A 20,281-nucleotide genomic window follows, 5' to 3' on the forward strand; every position below is an offset into this window, starting at 1 on the left:
CAAGCTCAGACTAAGCTCATGGACATAAAGCATGACTCCAATCCATGTAGAGGAGGCAAAGAATCGACATAATACAACCTGCACCATATACAAGTGATCAGCTTCCAAAGCAAAGGATATAAAATGGAATGGATTGTGCAGCAAGGTCAATTCATGTCAAAAGCATTTAGACAAGTGTAGCTGTTGGAGAAAGAATAAACATGCTGATGTCAGTCTTTTACACTGATGATGGTATGTCACTCCATACAGATGAAGATGATTACAATGACATGCAAGACAATCTCAAGTAATCACTATCCAAAATGCATGCAAATATGAAAGCTGTTTTTAGACATTAAAAAATCTAGAGATGGTGCTCCAGGAAGAGATGATGCAAGAATCCCCACCTTCATTATAAAAGCCAATTCATTGAAGTTATTGTTGGAGTATCAGTGCAACTGCAATAACAGGTATTGTCTCTGAAATACAGACTGACATTTTTACCAAATTTTAACCACTCTTGAAGAATCACTGTAGCTTCCAGATCCTCTTTGGGTTTGATATGTGGTCTCTCTGCTACAGTGGCTACTGTTGTTCTAAAAATCACCTGCACTCTCACTCTACTTCTCCCAGTTCCTACTATCTGCTTTATGAGCTTTGCTATCTGTGGATCTAACTTCTGCTAGGCAAATAAAACTTAATGAGGTGCCATTTTCTAAATTATCCAAGCATGCAACTTGGACCTATTTTGTTTTACAGCAGAGCAACAATGAGCTATCCATTATGTCCACCACAGGGAATAAAACCCTGGAGTTTAGCAATGTAAGTTAATAAACTTTTATCACTGTTCCATCAGGGAACCTCCACTTGCTGGACATACTAGTCTGATATCAGAATCTTCCATATGGAATAAAAACCTGGAGTCACTTGGATCTGTGGAAATCAGCCTATACAGAAAATGGGAAGAGGATGAAGCAGAAAACAACTGTTAGGACCCATTTAAATACCACTGTGGATGTCACTTTACCACAGATACCAAGGGAGCTGGTTATCATTCACATTCATTATGTCGTAAATTAACAACATTCGGCAAAGAGAACGATTTTGCTGGAAAATAAAGTACTGCATAGTGTAGCTATGAAAAGCAAAGTGTGGGGAATTAATGGGAAATGTTTGCAACATCAATAGGGAAACTCTTCTGTCTCTCATGTTGCATTCAATGTCTGCATGAATAGGTAGTGTCTGTTGGCACAACCTCTAAGACTGTCACCTAGTGCTCAGTGTAATCTTCATTTTGACAAAACAAATCCACCTTAAATTATATAAAAAAAGACCCATTAGGTTACAATATTGTTCACCATGCTAGTCTGGTTAAGAATTCATTTGTCTTTTTTTACACAAGAACATTATGTTAAATTCTGTAAGAATAAGTCCATGTTGATAACATACAGGAATATTGGTTCACATATTAACGTTCGAAGACCTCCAATGGTGTTGTACAATACCTATCAGCATTGGAGCTGGGGTTACATTTTAACTAGTTTACATGGCCAACAACATAAATACATTTCAGTATTTAAAACTTGGTCAACAAATGTCTGCAAGAGATACTCCTGAAAAATAATCCCTTGAATGAAAGGAAATTAACATGATCAATTTTCTAGTTTTGTTTTTGCATTTAATAATAAAAAAAATGTTGAACAAATATGTAAATATTGTGAGTTTACACACACTAAGCTTCTTCAACAACAAGTAGGCTATATTAAATTTACTTGTGAACATTCCCAATCAGTTTTCTACTAATAACGAGAAAGGCCAAAATCAAACCTGATATCTACTGTAAAGGAAATAGTGAATTACAAAACTGATTAGACCTGTACTTTTTTCACAAATTCTTTTTTTGCCTTTCACTGAAATTGAATGTTTTGGAGAAGAAAGTGAAGGACATATTTATTAAAGTGCTTCATATGACAATCTTTAAATGACAAGAATGTAATATTGCTATATCTGAACAGCAGCATAGGTTAAAACACAGGAGAAAAAATATTGATAAATTATTGTTATAACAAAGTTGCTACATGTTTAATAGTACTACAATCATAATAATTGAGAAACTGTGTGTTTTTTTCCAATGCATACAAAGGCTGTGAGTGAATTGTGGCTAACATATCAATATTAGTTTAATAAAGTATTAATTTAGTGCTAGATATTTTCTTGTAAAGTAAAATGATAATGTCAGGTACAATATGGCTCTTCATTTTACAACTCAGAACTTATGATGGATAATACTTCCCCATCCTGCATATCATCCTGACATAGTACCATACGACTTCCATGGTTTCCATCCCCTCAAGGAAAATGTAAACAAACATTTCCACACAACCAATGTTCTTTAAACTACAATACAGAACTAGATTTATAACACATGTATTTTTGCACAATACATTTTTCTGTTTTTTTTTTTTTTAAATATGGACTCACAAACAATATTTTTAAACTTTGCAACTGAAGCAAATAGCATATTGAATACCTTATATAGAATAAAGTTTTATTTTCTGGTATTGTCATACAAAAAAGTGAAAACTATTTACATATACTTATACATATATATCCACACAAATGGAAATTAAACTCCAGAACCTATGTTAATTTCTTTTTTTTATTATGACACTTTTCAGAATGTTTTTTTTTCCTCTTGTGTTGTTCCTTATCCTTCTGGTCTTCTGTTCAATAATGAAAATACAACAAACTTTCATTACATTTTAAAAGCAAACAATCACATTTGAAAGTAATCTTTATTTCTACACTTCAATCAATCTACTCTTATCAATTCATTTCACAATAACAAAAGTATTTAAAAAGAAAAAGTTCCACTGTATTATTTTAATCACCATAAAGCTACTTCTGAAGTAATATGATAACTAAAACATTTAATTTAGGAAAATACAGAAATTTAAAGTAAATCCAATAAAACTCAGAGTATCTTGGTATTTTTAAGCTCAAAACTTAACAACTAAAACTTTGCATATATACCACTGTCAAAACCAACTGAGTGAAAGTCTACATTTGACCAAAAACTTTTTGTGATATCATCATGTAACATGTAATGATGATTAAAGCTGGTACAAAAATGTTTAGTACCTCAGCTTATGTAAAGCACTGTTGAATAAATATAATAAAAAGTAAATCTTTAGATCCATGTAGTCCTTTCAGAATTACATAAAAATCTCACAAAATTGTTGAAAATATTTTATACAATTGGAAGGCAAGCAGACGAAGAAGATGGAAGATGAACATTCTATGTCATCTCTGCAGCAAATGAAGGAAGAGGTAAACTAATATGTAACATACAAGCAGATCAAGAAGCGAGGACATGAACTTCTAAGCTAATCCACCATCATAGTGTTAAAAAGAGAGAAACTTTTCTGATGTGAGAAGTTTAAGCAGATGGATCATGAAGAAAGAATATAAAAAATATTTCTCAGCATCAAGTAAATAAAACACACAGAAACACAAGTAGAAAATGAAGCTTTATTGAGTTATATAAGCAGCAGTGCTGGGGTTATATCATGCATAGCTTATATCATAAGGAAACTTATAATGACTTGAAAACCAAAATAAGCTATGTAGATTAAATGCAAAACTTAAATTAATGAAGCCATATTCAAATAAACTAGCTGCAATACTTAATGCTATAAATCAAAATATATATCAGTAATGAAACCACACAAAGTGTTTACTGATTAGATGGCACTGAATCATCACTTAGAAAACCATTTATTATTTTTAGTTAGCAATAGTTTCAACTATCACGCTTGAAAACATCTGGCTATTTTAGGAGATTTAGAGTAGTCCTAAATCCATACAGTGGACTAACACTTCAAAATTATCTTCATAATTTAAAAATTAATTCAAAAAGTTATTAGAAATCCAGAAAAATATTTTAACCAATCAGATCTAATGAAAAAGGCCATTACTTACAACACAAATAAAAAAGACTAGTTGTTTGGTTACCAAAGTACAAACCATGAATATTCTTACACATCCATGTATTAGCAGTAGTGCAAAAACTAATAGAAGTAACAACCAATTAAAAATGATAAAAGTACACTAGTTTGCAATCTGAAAATGATACCATTGTTTTGCTACTGATTTCCTAGATAAGAATTATACAAGAAGCAAACTTAACTATAATTTACTGATAAAAATGGGAAACTAATAAAATTTATTTTTCAACCCCCATATAATTAAATTAGCTTGACACTAAAATAGACATTTTGAAATATTTCTTGCTAATTAGCAATACAGTCCATAATAGCAAGTTAAAGAAAGCAAAACAAATCATGTATACACTGCAACATTATATTACTGGTTAGCTCCTTCTGTATGAAGTAGATCATTTTAACCTATCTTGGAAGTGTGAAATTATATGTACTATAACTGAATGTTTTTACATTTACATCAATGAAATGTGGCAAACTTTTAGTTTTATCAATAATGAATTTATACTAAAGGTTTTTCAGTGAATTTACAAGCTGAAAGGTGATTTTCATGCTAAGAATACAAATAATTATTTTTATCTTATGATTTTCAAATTTCATTTGCATAACCTCTAGAGCTTCCTCAGTGAAAACAAATTTTGCTTCTATATAAATGCATGTTTTATATGTTACCTTCTCAACCCTAACAGTAACTGTAGCAAAAACATAAATTTTCTTATGTTTTCAACTGTGAACTTTCCACACTTTTAATTTTATGGTTTTATTGCATATACTTTGGAGAGAGAATTTGTTTGAATAGGCATCACTGAAAATGCTACTCATGATTTGGTCACAGTTTCAACATTATCTGATGTCAAACTGTTATTTACAGTCTGGTATGTAAAAAATTTCTTTATTTTTGAAAACTAATAAGTTTGTTAGTTGTGTATACAAAATCTTTGTGACATCAAAAAAACAAACTATCAAATAAGTGGTGAAGAATAAACAAGCTTACTTAGAATGTTGTGAACTGTTTGAAGATGCTACATTATCATAATTTATGTTGAAAGAAGAAAGCATTAATAAAAGTACTAGATATGAATAATTATATAAATTGTAAAAGTATTTTTATCTGACAGCTTTGGAAAGTGAAGTTTTCATCATTTCCTAAAATCACTTTTCCTCCATAGTAGCTGAATAATTAACAAAATAGTAATAAGTGATCCACAAGTGGTACAATTAAATTACAAAAAACAACTAATGTTCAACCAGTTGACATAAAAATATTCAACTCATCATTTGATGCAACAGTTGTATCAAATGCAGTCCAATTCTAGCAAATTATTTAGAAACAGAAATATTTCTGACCTTTTGGTCACTTGAAATTAGCAAAATAAAAAATTAAAAGAACTACAGTTTCAAAGAGTATTCTAATGTAGGCTTAGTTATCATTTTACATTGGGTTCTTGAACATCAATTTCCAGCTTATAAAGTTAAATCATTTGAAATATTATTAAAAACTATCAATATTAACTGAGAGAATCAATTTCATAACATGTCTTCCACTTAAATTTTTTTTTTATCTTTGTACAACATGATAGATATGACAGACAGCTCACCTGAAGTTTCAGGTTCCCATAAAGAACTACGCACGAAACGCTGAGCTGCATCAGTGTTAAGTTTAGGTGCCTTTTCTTTGTCTGCAATTTCCTTAGCTCTGTTCATATAGCCTTTTATTCTGTCCTATGATAAAAAATATAAAATGTTAAATCAAGGATGCACTTCATATTTAGATTTTCAATCATAAAAATGTCTACTTCAAAAATATGAGAAAATGAACTACTCTTATACAAATATGTACGCAAATACTTGTATGCACATTAAAAGAATATTTAAATATTTGATGAAATTTTCAGCTAAAATATTTAAAGGAAATGAAAAACTAAAAATGAGATAAAAGAGAATTACTTAGGTGATAAAGAATGAAGCACCTACACAGAGCAGATCTTTAGCAAACTCCTAGCTTGCAAAATAACTTTAGGCTAAATGTAACCAACTAGACTAATGAGCCTTTAAAGCTGGAAACCTCAATTTACCTTTTCCATTCAATTAATTTTCAGATTACATATTATGCTTTTTACACCAAATAATATGCTTATATTTAGGTAGGACTTGGTAAAATGCCTAACAATTCTTAACTTAAAAATATTTATTTTTAATTTATACAGTTTAACATAAATAAAATTATAAATTTTTAACTTTAAGATTGAATTAAAAAACATGATGATTTTATTGTATTTTATAAAACATCTATTTTGAGTTTGAAATTATATTTTGTAGTAAAGTTTGTTTGTTTGTCATTAAGCACAAAACTACACAGTGGGTTGTCTGTGTTATTCTCACTGTAGGTTTTTACCATTGTAAATTTTTAGACATATGCTGAGTCAATGGGAGGCTGGTAATAAAGATAGATATACAGTATTTCCACTTTAAATTGATAATTTTTGGCTAAATAATTAATTTCTTCTTAATTAAAGTAATTTAATTAAATTTAGCCTGAATCTGTTCTATTCTTCCATAACACTGATCATGACAAGAAGTTTTCTGATAACCCAAACACACAAAATTCACATATTAACTTTACACACAAGATGGAAGACAAAACAACAACTTTATGCTTTTTTTGCACATACAAGTAAACAAAGAATTTCTTTGCCACATATGATTACCATAAAAAAGTATTTACTGAGATAGATTCACTTCAACAGTTTCAGACCAAATTTTTTTATCTTATATTTGATCAGTGTTGAGAAATTAGCTTTCACTGGTCATTCACAACTGTTTAGAAGGATTATATGAAAACTTTTTGTTAAACAATGTCACATGAAATTTCAATTTCAATGATGCAGCTTACTGTAAAAGGAATTTACTTCTTCAATATATTTTATAATACACAGTATAATCTATCTTTTTTTGTACTATACCTGATGATTTTGTTGTAAGCTATGGCTTTTGTGTTTTCTTATTGATTCCTTGAAACTATTTCATGGCCCACTTAATGTAAATATATTTTTCACTTCAAAGTTTTTACTCCATCAATTTTTCTGTGAAAGTCTTTCTTCTTTTCTGACAGAGATATCAGTATATTCGAATATTTTGACATTGTTCATGGTGAGTCTTTCTTCCCGACTACAATTAAAATGCTGTCCACTGAATTCTTAACACATTTAAATAACTTAGAAAATAAGCTGCACAATGTCTATTGTACTTGTGTGATAGGACTTATACGACTCAAAAATTTACAGACGACAAAGTACCTTTTCTTTATTTCTGTAATACATGCCACTTGTTAGTCACAAGTGGTGTCAACATAATTTTACCAGATTAAAAATAATGATGACACAAAAAATACAGATTAGAAAAATAACATGGGCAATCCCTGCCTTATGTAAAAATTAGTCTGAGCTATAATAGAAATAACACTTAAGGTTATTACTACGTAAAAATATGGAAATTTATGGTAGCTATTTATGGGATTACAGAATCAATTAGACTCAGGCAATCAGCAATCAGATGTATTTGTTAATCAATTAATCAATAGTCTTGTTAATTGGTTACATTCAATTAACTGATTATTACTTGCCCCTACAGTCCCTCCTAAAATGTCTGTGTTAACTTTGTAACTCTGCCGCACACAATGTTTTGGTTTGTTTTCTTAATTTCCAAATTACTCTTGGTTTTATATCGTAAACATCTTCCAAAGTTCACCTTAAAAACGTTTTGTGCAAAATCTATTTTGCCACAGTTGTTTGCAGACATAATATGGACACTTCCTGACTTGCTAATGTTGAATAAATATCATCATCATTATGTTTGTTTTTAAATATGCAGGAATCCTACAATGAACTTCTATAAACCACAAAAATTGATAATTAAATACCTGAAAACATTTTATTATCACTGATAAGGGAAATAGTGTTTTTATTTAAAACATGTTAAAACAGTAATGAGGAATGGTCAAGTGGCTAGTTAGCCAATTTATTTCAGTAAGTCATAAGGATACAATAAATATAAAAATAATATTCAACCAATATTTGAGTCATCAGGACATTTTGCAGTCACCTATCATACTCACAAAACAATAAACTAAACTGAACTTATCTGATCTGATGAAGATTTTATTTAATAAACATGAAAAAGGAGGAAAAACATTCACAACCACTAAAACTTAAAACCATAATATATGTACTAAAATAATAAAAACACCCTCAAAAAATACCTTTGTCAAGTCTTAAACAATTCTAAGTCAGATGATTTGTTTGTTATATACTGCATATATATAATTCTGTATATAGGTAAACTGCTTCTTCCTGATGAACAAAGCCTTCTCTAAATGTTCTACACACAACACTGTGTTAAACTAGTAATAAAGGTTTCTTTGTGACCCTTTACAGTCAATCTTTAATGCTGTGACTACTTATATACACATTTAAGAATATAAATATTAATTTCTGAAATTAAAGAAAAGGATGGTAAAGACCCTGACATTCTGGACCTCTTCCCTGGATCTGATTTTGCTTATACTGTAAAAAAATTGTAAATTTACATTTTAACACAGAAGTACCCACAGAGTTGGTAGTAAGTGCTATCAGCTAATCTTCTTCCTCTAAGTTGGCATTTCAAAATTAGCAGTAATGGAAGACAGTTTTAGTAGCTTCATAATAACAGATATGATCTGAGAGCAAGTTTAACCTGTTGACTGCCAAGTATTTCAGCTGCTACAATACAACTCTAATGCTTCTTCATTTTGTAACTATTTTTGTGATGCTATTTTGGATCAAAAGTGAAACAATTTTTAAGTTGGTCAAACGATGTATGGTGCTGAAGTTGGGTATTATTGAGAACGAATTAACTCGTCCGTGGCACTGTGTTACCGATCGGCTTGAACGAGTTATCTCGTCTACGGCACTGAACAGGTTAATGGAAATGGGAATCAAACCCAAGGCACTCAGATCATGAAGCATCCCCTCTTCCTCCAATTATTTAGCTTTGTACTTAACAAGAAACAAATATACCAATATTTTCACTGCTTACCTAGTTAAAGCAACTAAAAACAGTGGATAATTGGAAATCCTACTTGCAATTTGTCAATTATTTTTTAACAATCAATTTGTTGCTTCAGTTAGTCTACCATTTGAATAATTGAAAATAGTAATAATCATAAACAGGATCTTATGAAATCCCTACTTGTAGATAACTGATTAGATCACTAAGCTCTTTAATCAATGTTAGTTATATTATTTTAAAAAAAGTAATTAAAGTTTGAAATAAAATTTTAGTAAATAATCTTGTAATTCCAAGTTTTAGGAGACATTAATACAATCCAAAATATTAACAAACAGACAGGCAATTTATGGGGCAACATTTGGAAGAACTTCATTTTCTGGAATAAAAATGTGACAGTAAGGAACTGAAAATATTTTGTAAAAAGAAAAAAGTTTTTAAACAAAATTATGCTTTAAATAAAGGTGCTGGTACAACTTGCAGGTAGGAAAATTAACACTTGTATGTAGCTGAAACTACTAAGTTAGCCTTAAAGAAGCCCAAATATGTACAAATAAAATGTACTTACTAATTCTTGTTTGACAGCATGTTCTTTAGGATTGACACCTTGTGTAACTAAGTATACTGTGAATGAAAAAAAAAACAGTTGAATTGTTTATTTATGATTATTAACAGTCAATTATTTATAAATCAACATATATTCATGGTGTAAGAAACTTTTACAAATACCAAGACTTTTTAAAAAACAACTGAAAGTGAATCTCATCAATGTGACATTGCATTAAAATTATTGGTTATTTTCTACAAATAATGCTTGTAAAACAGAGAAACATAAGGACTTAAAAAGTTTGATATTCCACATTTATGCAACTCATGTTAACATTACTCATCTATGTAGGTTTTATTTTTATAAATGTACTTTCTTCTTCATTTTAAGGAATCCTTCTGACTTGCATGTGCCTTAATATACATCTGTAATCTTCTTTTCCTGTTATAAACAGCACAAATAAAGCCTAATTGTCATTATTAAACAAATAGCTGTTATGTTTTGTAGGCTACATGTTCACTTAAGCCTAATTATCAGTTAGTAATATTTTTAGAACTTTGATATCATTCTATTGGAGAAACTGTTCCCAGAAACTTGAAAAAACAAGGATAAAAGAATTCCTTTGTATTCACTTAACTGATAACACACTGAGTTAACTTAACACAGAATTTAATAAAATCTGATGATTCTTCCTGAAAACATTCAAGTAGCTATAGTTAGTTGATTCAAGTTCTAATAGGAACTCCCCTCCTTAAGTGGATAATGCATCAGACTTGTATAATGAAATCACAGCCACTACCAACAAAAAAATTAAACAATTTTTCACAGGGTTGCCCTATATATAGCAGCAGTAGAGCAGCCAAAAGTGTAAAATAGAAAACAGCAATTACACTGCACAACAAAGTTTTTGCTTCTTGAACACTGTTGGGTGTTCCTTATAGATTTTTGGCTGCTGATCATGAAAATCACATCCAAATTTGCCCATCACGTACTGTTTCATCGAAATCTTCAGTTTTGCTACAACGGAAAAACGATATCAGGACAACTGGAATTCATCAATGCTTGCTGACTACTGTTGGACACTGCAACGTGATGCACCGGACATTAAATACAAATGAAAATCAGGAGCAAAACACTTTTAATTATGTTGAACTTAATAGCGTATTAGAAACATAAACACAATTAAATATGTTATTGCTGGTAAACAGTTAACTGTCTATTTCTCAGAGTTCCTATGTGATGAAGCAAAACCAAAACTATATTTGTGCACACCCACCAGGTACCTGTCACAATCAGTAAAAACGTTTCAGGAAGCAAAACTTTTCAAAAACATTGTTATGCAGTGTTATTATCTAATTAAGAATTTACTAGTTTAATACTTAGATTTAAGTGATCATACAGGCTACTAACAATGAAAATTATTTATTCTAGGGGACAAAACAAACAAGCAGTGTCATGTTGGCTTTAAAACTACTTTCACAATGGAGGATATGTACACAATACATTTTTATTTTTTAGTTGCAAAGTTACAATGGTGAATTTGAATAAGAATTACAATTGGTACACAGTTGAATGTGAATAATAACTCAAGTTTGTTTTTGATCCTCTGGTGTATGATCAAGATTTGTGTATTTTGTACACCATTCTTCTCATGCTCACTTTGATAGTTTTGTTCCAAAATATTTAAAAAAAATATTATAGGGCTTCTTATTCTTTATTACACATTGAAGTACTATGAATTAAAGAATTCTTTAACAACACGTAAGTGTGAAACTATCGTGATGAACCTTGTGACAAAGAGTGTCTATGGATGAATATGTCTGACAATGACAAATGTGAAATATCAAATAAACCAACAAAATTTTGTGATACCTCTCCACAAGCTTTAATTTTAAAAATACAATGTTCAGAGTTAAAAAAAAATTATGCATAAATTTTTTTTTTGCTACTGATGGCAGAAGATTTGAATAAATTAATCTGTAATAAATAACTAGCATAAAAATATACTTACACCAGAAGAGAGAATTTAAGGTATAACCAATAGATAAGTCAAGTCTGGCTTTTTCCAAAGGTGTTAGCTGTAACACAAAGAAATAAAGCTTTGAAATATTTAAAAACATAAGATAATATACCAAGAACAAAACTGGTTTTTATAAAAGTACTCCATATTATATGTACCCATAAGTACATGTATAATAAAAAAAATAAATCATATGAAACAATATACGCTCAGTTTGTACAATTCAAAAGGTTACAAAAGCAAGGTGAGATAAACATTATATATATTGTATATGTAGCTCCTTTTAAAATAATAGTAGTAATGAAACATAATATGTTTCCATGTTGTATTTGGTTTCCAGAATTGTCTGGCTAACAGTTTTTTTTTAGATGAAAAACCTGTATTATACAACTTTGTAACTTTAAAAATGATTTAAAATATTACATTTTGTAATTTATGATACAGATGTTTAATCACAATGTTGCATCATCATTACATACTGAAAACATATGTTGGTGATGCAAACTTTGTAACTTTAACAATAGAATTACTAATGGATTAAATTAACTTTTTAACCATATTTTTCTAAATCATTTGTGAATACACAAGCCTGCTGGTTAGAAGGCCCCTAATATTATATGAATCACATAAAGTTCACCAGTATAAAAATAATTTGACTACTTAATGCCAGGGCTTTCAATGTATCTTACACATGAAATAAATAATTTCACATAATCTATACTTAAAACCATCAGTACTTGGTGAATCTCCATTCTGTAAATGATTTTAATTTTCTTACCAGTTGTTTGTTTTAAACTGAGCGTAATAACAGGTATATTCAATACATTGTAGTATATGGACTAACAGTAGCGAGCAGTTTGAAAAGTCAGAAATTTGAATTTAAATCCATTACTGAAAATGAATATTTGAAATGTATTTAGGAGGTTTTAGAAATTACACAAAATGATATTTGAGACATTGGAGATTAATAGTTTTTAATGATAGTATTAAAATCACTTTGCACTTGGACTAGTAACAAAATGACTCAATATTTCCAAATCTTTAGTAAAAATACTTCATTGACAAAGATCATTTCTTTTTGTGTACAAAAGACTTGCTATCTTTGTTAAAAGTCTACCAAATTTTGTGAAGGTAAACATACACTGCATCAAAATTTAACAGTATAAGTATTTTACTTGTGCAAGTTTTATCGATCCCATCACAAATAGGTTAATAATTAAATTTGATTAATTAATTACAGTATTTCTTAATTATGGTACATACAAGAAGAAAAAAAAAAAAAATAGTGGCAAGTACTATGCAAGTTTTCTTCCCTCTTATCAGCAGTTCAAAATTAGGGCAAGCAGCATATAGCCTTAACAGTTACATCATGAAGACAAGGCAAGAATTCTTCATGGCAGTGTGAATCAGACCCAAGAACATGTTAACAATATTCAGATTACTTGTATATCAGAATAATCAGAAACTCTTAACTTCAATTGGCTGATTAATTTTGTGACAATAGATTTAACTGCAATTCTGATTAATTAATTGTTGTAATAACTGAAAACAGTAAGAACTAGAGACACTAATTTGATTAATCACCTTAACTGTAGTTAAATCTGAACATTCTAATTTATGTTACATCTTTTATGTTGTTGTTATAATTTTCTTTAAATAATTTTAACAATTTTTTTTTCCGTGAAAAAAAAGATCACATCTCAAGGCCAAATCTAATTCTTAAATCTGATCTACAAGTTCTTTTTAAAGCTACAATTTGGGAATATATGGAACAACACATGAAATAATCTACATAGCAACATTAGGGACTTTCCTGTAAACTTTGATGACTCCAAACATCTATTAACTTCATCCAGGGAAAACCTAATTAATTTAACTTTACACACATATATGTCATAATTTGCAAAATGACATATAAAATGACAATTCAGTAAAATATAAATATTTAAATTAAATATCAATGTAAATCTGAAACAAATTTACATTCTGATGTTCACATAACAAATTTACTATCTGATGTTTACATAACAAATTTACATTCTGATGTTTACATAGCTCTGAAACTTATAATTATTAATTTTGTTTGTTTACCATATATTTCATACAGTTCTTTGGATTTAGAGCTGGATGATTTATTCAATCACCTATGAGAGTTGACTGTGTCAATTAGTGTCAGATAAAAATAACCGATTAATCAAAATTAGCATTTCTGATTATTCCACCGACATAAGTAACCAAAATATTGCTATTAAGATTTTTCTTTATTATTTTCTATTAATTCAAGGTTATTCAGATAAATTGATTACTTTTATGAATCATGGAAATAACTAACAACTCAAATTTAGTGTTTTTGCTCATTTTTGATCATTACAACTATCCAAGTCATGTACAAGAATGATTGATTAGTTGAATGTAAGTGAATTTGATAATTAATCAATTAAGAAATTCCTCTAATTGCTAAACTCTAATGGGGTTAAGTCTGTCACAAGAATAAACTGAAAACTTTGTTTCCATAAAGTTTCCTTTATACACTTCCATTTCAAAATAAAGAGTATGATTAAAACTTTAGCATTCATACATCATAAATGCACTTACAACATTTAGTATGTTTGATATGAAGTAAATGCTGACAACAAACAAACTCGATTGAAAGTGAATATGTGCTACTTTTGATCATGAATACATCAGAAAGTATATTACAATACCTTGTCTTTTGGATAACTGACATATGTGATTATAACAAAGACTTTTCTTTCTGACTGATAGGATAACCATCATATTTCTTCATGCACATGTTCAATGACATGACTATTGTCATTAAAGTCTGTACACCTTTGAGGTATATAGTAATTCTGACTATTAATTAAACAAATGCACACCAACAGCATACTTTCAAAGTAGTCATGATGGTATATTCTTAAACATGTACATTTTTAAAATGCTTTCACTACCGTGGCAAACTAGGTAAATATAAGTTGAGAGCCATGGAAAACTTTTCTTTTTTTGACAACATGGTAAGTGCCTGGAAAACACCATAGCATTATCTATTTGAAAAAGCAAAAACTAGCACTACTTATCAGTTATGTATAATTACACAATCCAGTGAATTTAATCCTCACAAAAATTGTTTTAATAATGGATTTTCCATAAATCTGCTACACAGACTTTGAAAATATTCTTTTTCTTCTTCTATTATGCAAGCATGTTTTTACAAGTCAGGAAGAAAAACAAACAAGCCTTAGTTAGATCAAATTTCATTTATATGACCTCTTGTTGCCATAGCAATGAATAAACAATATTGAAATGGATAAAATAATGTCAAAGTGTATGCACAAATAAATACTATCCATAAATGTGATGTCACATGGCCTGTTAACCATTTATATACTAGGGGTCAGGGGCATAGATCCTGGGGGTATGGGTGGGATACATCCTCCCCTTTCATTTTAGTTGGGGGGTATGGTGCATACAATCATCCCCCCCCCCTACAGTTTGGTCTCTTGAATTGTTTTGTTGCATCACAGGCCAACAAATTGTGTTTGTTCTTGTGATTCTCATGTTCTTACCAATTGAATTATATAATTAAGCCTAGATGTAGGCTTTTTCAGTAGCCGAAATGTACATCTTTAATATAGATGTGCTTCTAAGCTTTTCGATCTAAATGATAGTTCGTAAGTATCAGTCAGTAGGCCTAAGTATACATGCAAGTCTTGCAAGCACTATCACAGAATCTACTTATGTCTTGTACGTAGTGTAAGATTAAGTAAAATTTTCATCACAACAGATTGAACAGAGCATGAAAATCGAAAATATTACTCCCAAGCATTCACTACTGTGATCTATATCTGGCTGGCCATTTGTAGCTTGTAGCTGCATCAATCTTATGTGTATATTGTGCAGATTTCCTATGCCATTTGTTCTAATGCATGTCTAGCCAGTTTTATTGTCGAACGCCTTACTCTCCTTAGCTACCGAAGCCGCTGACCATAGTGTACATTTAGTGTACAGTTAACGACAGGTTCGGGCCGCTCAAATCCAGATGCTCCCTACATCACCCCCCTCTGCTCTCTTCAGTCTGAGCCTCTATTTTACAACAGGGCTCATTAGATCTGTGTTTGTGGCCCTCATTAATCCATGAAATTTCAGATTATCATCGCCCTCTAATAAAGTGCTGGTGCTTTATGGTAAAAGAACAGTCCTACTTCCATTCTGTTCTATCTTCGTTTGTTGTATGTTAAAGTTTTTCAATAAAGACTGTATTTTAGCCTGTTGAGTCATCTGGGAAACAGATTCCAAATATAACAAGCAAGCATCTGAAACTTTCTGATATTAGACAGTTCTGCAAGCCAGTTACTAGTACGACAAGTGACAATGCAGATAATCAAACAACCTCAAGCAAAGGAATAGAAACTTGCCATACAGAGGAAATACCATGTTCATCAGAGAACCACCAGATAGTTGTGAAACAAGTTTGTGCAGTAATGAAAAATCTGACACACCACAGATACAGTGTGGAAAGCCATATCATCCAGACGCACAACTAATACTACGACAGAAAGCAAAATGTCAAAATATCAACTTCCAGGGCAAGTGGTTAGATGAGTTTCCATGGCTGTACTTCAACAATCAGACTCAAAAAGTCATTTGCTTTCATTGTGCCTAGGTGGAAAATAGAGGCCTTTTTACAGGGAAATTGGAGAGGCCAATGAAGTATACCTTCATATCCACCAGTTTTTGCAACTGAAAAAAGGCAAAACAGAAATTCAACGAACACCAATCCTCCTCTCAACACAGATTTGCCATATCTCCAGAAGGTTCACTTGATGCAACTCCAGTGACTGTCCAGCTAAATGATGGAAAAAAGAAGCAGCAGGAAAAATACAAATATTCAGAAGTTTACGTTTATTACTGCGTCAAGGTTTAGCATTACGTGGACATACTGATGTGGAGGGGAACTTCCTGCAGTTAATGAAGCTCCTGGAAGAGGAAGATCCTGAGTTGACGGCCTACTTGTCAAAGAAAACCACATTCACATCACCCCAGGCTCAGAATGAAATAATGGGGATGTTCAGCCATCAAATACTGAGAAACATAGCACACGAAGTGCAGCAAAGTAAAATCTTTGCATTAATGGTTGATGGCACTCAAGATGTAACAGGTGCCGAACAGGAAGCAATATGTGTATGATAAGTAGATGAGAACCTTGACATCCGTGAGACATTTCTTGGTTTGTACAGTGTTTCCAATACAACTGGTGAAACAATATCCTCGACTATACTTGATGTACTGACTAGACTCAATTTACCACTGTCAGGATTAAGAGCACAAACTTATGATGGAGCCGCTAACATGAGTGGTGCATACAGTGGATGCCAGGCAAAAATAAAAGAGAAGCAACCGTCAGCTTTGTTTTTCAATGTGGAGCACACAAGGCTAATTTAATAATGCAACATGCAAGCTTGTGAATGTGTCTGAGATTCTATCCAGTGGGTACATAAACTTAGTGTCTTGCTTCATAGGTCAGGCAAATACAAGACAATCTTTGAAAATATTGTATCGTCAGACAGCCACAATGGTCCAGTTAAGTACATCCACCCACTGTGTCCAACACATTGGTTGTGCCACCTATCTGCAATTACATGTGCAAATGATCACTGCAGTGACATTGTTGATTCTTTGTCTGAATTAGCAAATAAAAAATCAGATGTAGCAGTGAAAGCATGAGGTCTGCTGGACAGATTTGACAAAAGAAAGACAGTTATAAAATTGTTGATTGCTCAGCATCCATTAGCTGCATTAGAGGAACTAAACCGTGCATTCCAAGCAAAATCAGCGACAGTATCTGGCATGATTGAAGCATCTGTAATGACAGTCAAGCAATTGCAGGTATTGTGAATAGAGGAAAATTACAACGAGATATTTGATGAATATGAGAAAAAGTAACTTCCCTAGATCTGGTACCTTTTGAACTACCACACATTTGCAGACCCCCCACAAGGATCGAAGGTGATGGCTCAGCACACTATTCTGCAATAGCTAGAGATTACTACAGAAGCCAATATTTTGAATTTGTGGACACAGCCACAAATCATCTGACCACGAGATTCAATGCAGACAACAATGACTTGAGGCAATATCTGGCACTTGAGAACATGATCACATCTGGCAAGATTTAGAACTCGATTATAAACTTCTATCCAGAAATCTCTGCTCGAGTTTCAGTTGCCCATGTTCAATGTAACAACAAAAGTAATATCTCTGAAAGGTGAGAAAGATGCTTACTGTAAAATGCATGAAACAAGCCAGCATATGTTCAGTGAAGTGTTTCTTCTCATGAAAATTTTGCTTGTATGTCCAGTATGTTAATAAACCAAAAACACATTGTTAAATAAAGTCATACAAATACAGCTTATATATTTTTGCAAAGAAATTCTGTAGTGCTAAACTCATGTAATTACTGTATTTCTTTGTTTTTGAATTTTGCACAAAGCTATGTGAGGGCTATCTGCACTAGTCATCCTTAACTTAGCAGTGTAAAACTAGAGGGAAGACAACTAGTCATCACTGGTCACTGCCACTTCTTGGGCTACTCTTTTTATATTGCCCCCATGGCCAAAAGGGCAAGCATATTTGGTATGATGGGGATTTGAACCAATGACCCTTGGATTACAAGTCAAGCTTCTTAACCATCTGGCTATGCCAAGCCTAATTACTTTATGACTTCCATGAGAGAAAAACATTTAATCAGAAAGATACTTACTTCTCAAACAGCTTAAAATGTCTTATACCTGTATGCACCTGGAATGAATACTTTGGCTACATTAATAACACCTGTACATCACCTCTAGGAAAGATGGTGTCAATTTAATCATACATATATATTTACTCGAAGAAATGTAATCAGTAAGAAGGTAAGTTAGCATTTTAATGTCATTAAACATCCACTGATAAACTTAATGAAAGGAGAAATAACAATTTAAATGAATGGTAAATAAAACTATCACACACAAAAAAATTGCCATCTCTAAGGCTTAGTGTTTAATTTGTAAGCACAATTAATTTAATATTTGAGTTAAAGCATAAAAACACAATCTAGGTCTTTGCATAGGGATAAAAAAAGTTTAAAATATTGTTTAATGTGTTCAGGGAAATTTTGAATTATGGAAGGTAAAAGCCAACACTAATCAGAATGTACAAAGAAAAGAAAAACTACAAAATGTATTGGTAAACTGGAGAACAGATACAGGTAGTTGTACATATCTAGTAACAGAGACACATCCATTTGTAGCAGTTTTGTTGGTAACTAAAGGATATTACAATTCTTGACCATAACGTCAATTAGGAAATCCTCAACGCCATTACAGTTACACTTGTTTTTATCGTACATCGCGCTAATATATACACAACTCACTATAATTTTGTGATTCAAATTAACTATATTAATTTTTCGATCGATAATTTTAGGAAATGACAGAATTATCAGCTTTGAGCCATAGAAGAGTCGTCCTACTTCGAATAAATTTGCGAACTTTTAGCTGTGTAATATGCGTTTTCCGAAGTAAAAGTTGTGTAATAACAAAAACCAACATATAATAAAAATTAAATATACTTTACAATGTGTCACGTGTTTTTTATCATATAAAACAATTTTTTTCACTGGGGAAATTCTGTACTAGCACTCAGAAACGCAATTAACTCACAAGTTAGAACTCATACTTTACTATTTTAACGCGTTTTTATATTACATTTACAAACTGTACTGTAGGGTTATGAGCCTATGACCCCAAAATGATTTCTTGTTTAATTTATTAAAAATTACCTTTTTGTAGATATCATCTACGCCTGTTGAGAGTAAGGGTGAAAACACTTTCTCAATATTTGATATTGCATTATGAAAAATCTGAAGTTGTTCTTGTAATTCATGAGGAAAATCATCTACACCACTACCCTCCACAGTCTTAGGCTCCATTTTCTAAAGCGCTACCTGTTGATAAGGACTTACAATTTACAATTGGTCGTTAAAGTAATATCAATATCTAAAAAAATCACAAATAAATAAAGACTCCTATAAAAGGGCCCGGCATGGCCAAGCGTGTTGAGGCGTTCGAATCCCGGTCGCACCAAACATGCTCGCCCTCCCAGCCGTGGGGACGTTATTGGGTTACGGTCAATCCCACTATTCGTTGGTAAAAGAGTAGCCCAAGAGTTGGTGGTAGGTGGTGATGACTAGCTGCTTTCCCTGTGGTCTTACACTGCTAAATTAGGGATGGCTAGCGCAAATAGTCCTCGTGTAGCTTTGCGCGAAATTCAAAAACAAAACTTCTATAAAAATCACACCTATATAATGCAGTCTTAGAAAAACTTTGTGTGAACTTGTTTAGTCCATATATACTATAGTCGTTATTTTCTCTAAATATATGTTATAGTTGTATTATCATACTTGTATACATGCCCACTGAGTAAAACTACACAATATACTATTTGCTCTCTGTCTGTCGCGTTGTTCGTCTAAACTTATCGCTGATCTAATGGAAAATATATTATCATTATACAGTGATAATATTTGCTCTAACTATTAAATAATTAAATAAAAGGTAAGAATCTAAGTATTCAGAGATTGTTAGTGCAACATTTGGGCTTTTGGTCTTTGTTATTTACAGTATTGATACCAAAAGTCACAACTAGAAAATG

At 31.3% G+C, this 20,281-nt stretch overlaps 1 protein-coding gene across 1 annotated transcript; it reads right to left on the reverse strand.

Annotated features, from left to right (window-relative positions):
• Positions 1 to 2,508: 2,508 nt before the first annotated feature.
• Positions 2,509 to 19,585, reverse strand: Rrp47 (Ribosomal RNA processing 47). The gene is made up of 5 exons (XM_076465515.1): positions 19,410 to 19,585; positions 11,582 to 11,648; positions 9,592 to 9,647; positions 5,579 to 5,702; positions 2,509 to 2,702 (listed from the first exon to the last, which is right to left on the reverse strand). Exons 1-5 carry the CDS (start codon positions 19,557 to 19,559, stop codon positions 2,620 to 2,622), a joined length of 480 nt encoding a protein of 159 aa, XP_076321630.1. The 5' UTR covers positions 19,560 to 19,585; the 3' UTR covers positions 2,509 to 2,619.
• Positions 19,586 to 20,281: the final 696 nt, after the last annotated feature.

This window comes from Tachypleus tridentatus, chromosome 10 (genome assembly GCF_004210375.1).
Source record: "Tachypleus tridentatus isolate NWPU-2018 chromosome 10, ASM421037v1, whole genome shotgun sequence".
Lineage (NCBI taxonomy): Eukaryota > Metazoa > Arthropoda > Merostomata > Xiphosura > Limulidae > Tachypleus > Tachypleus tridentatus.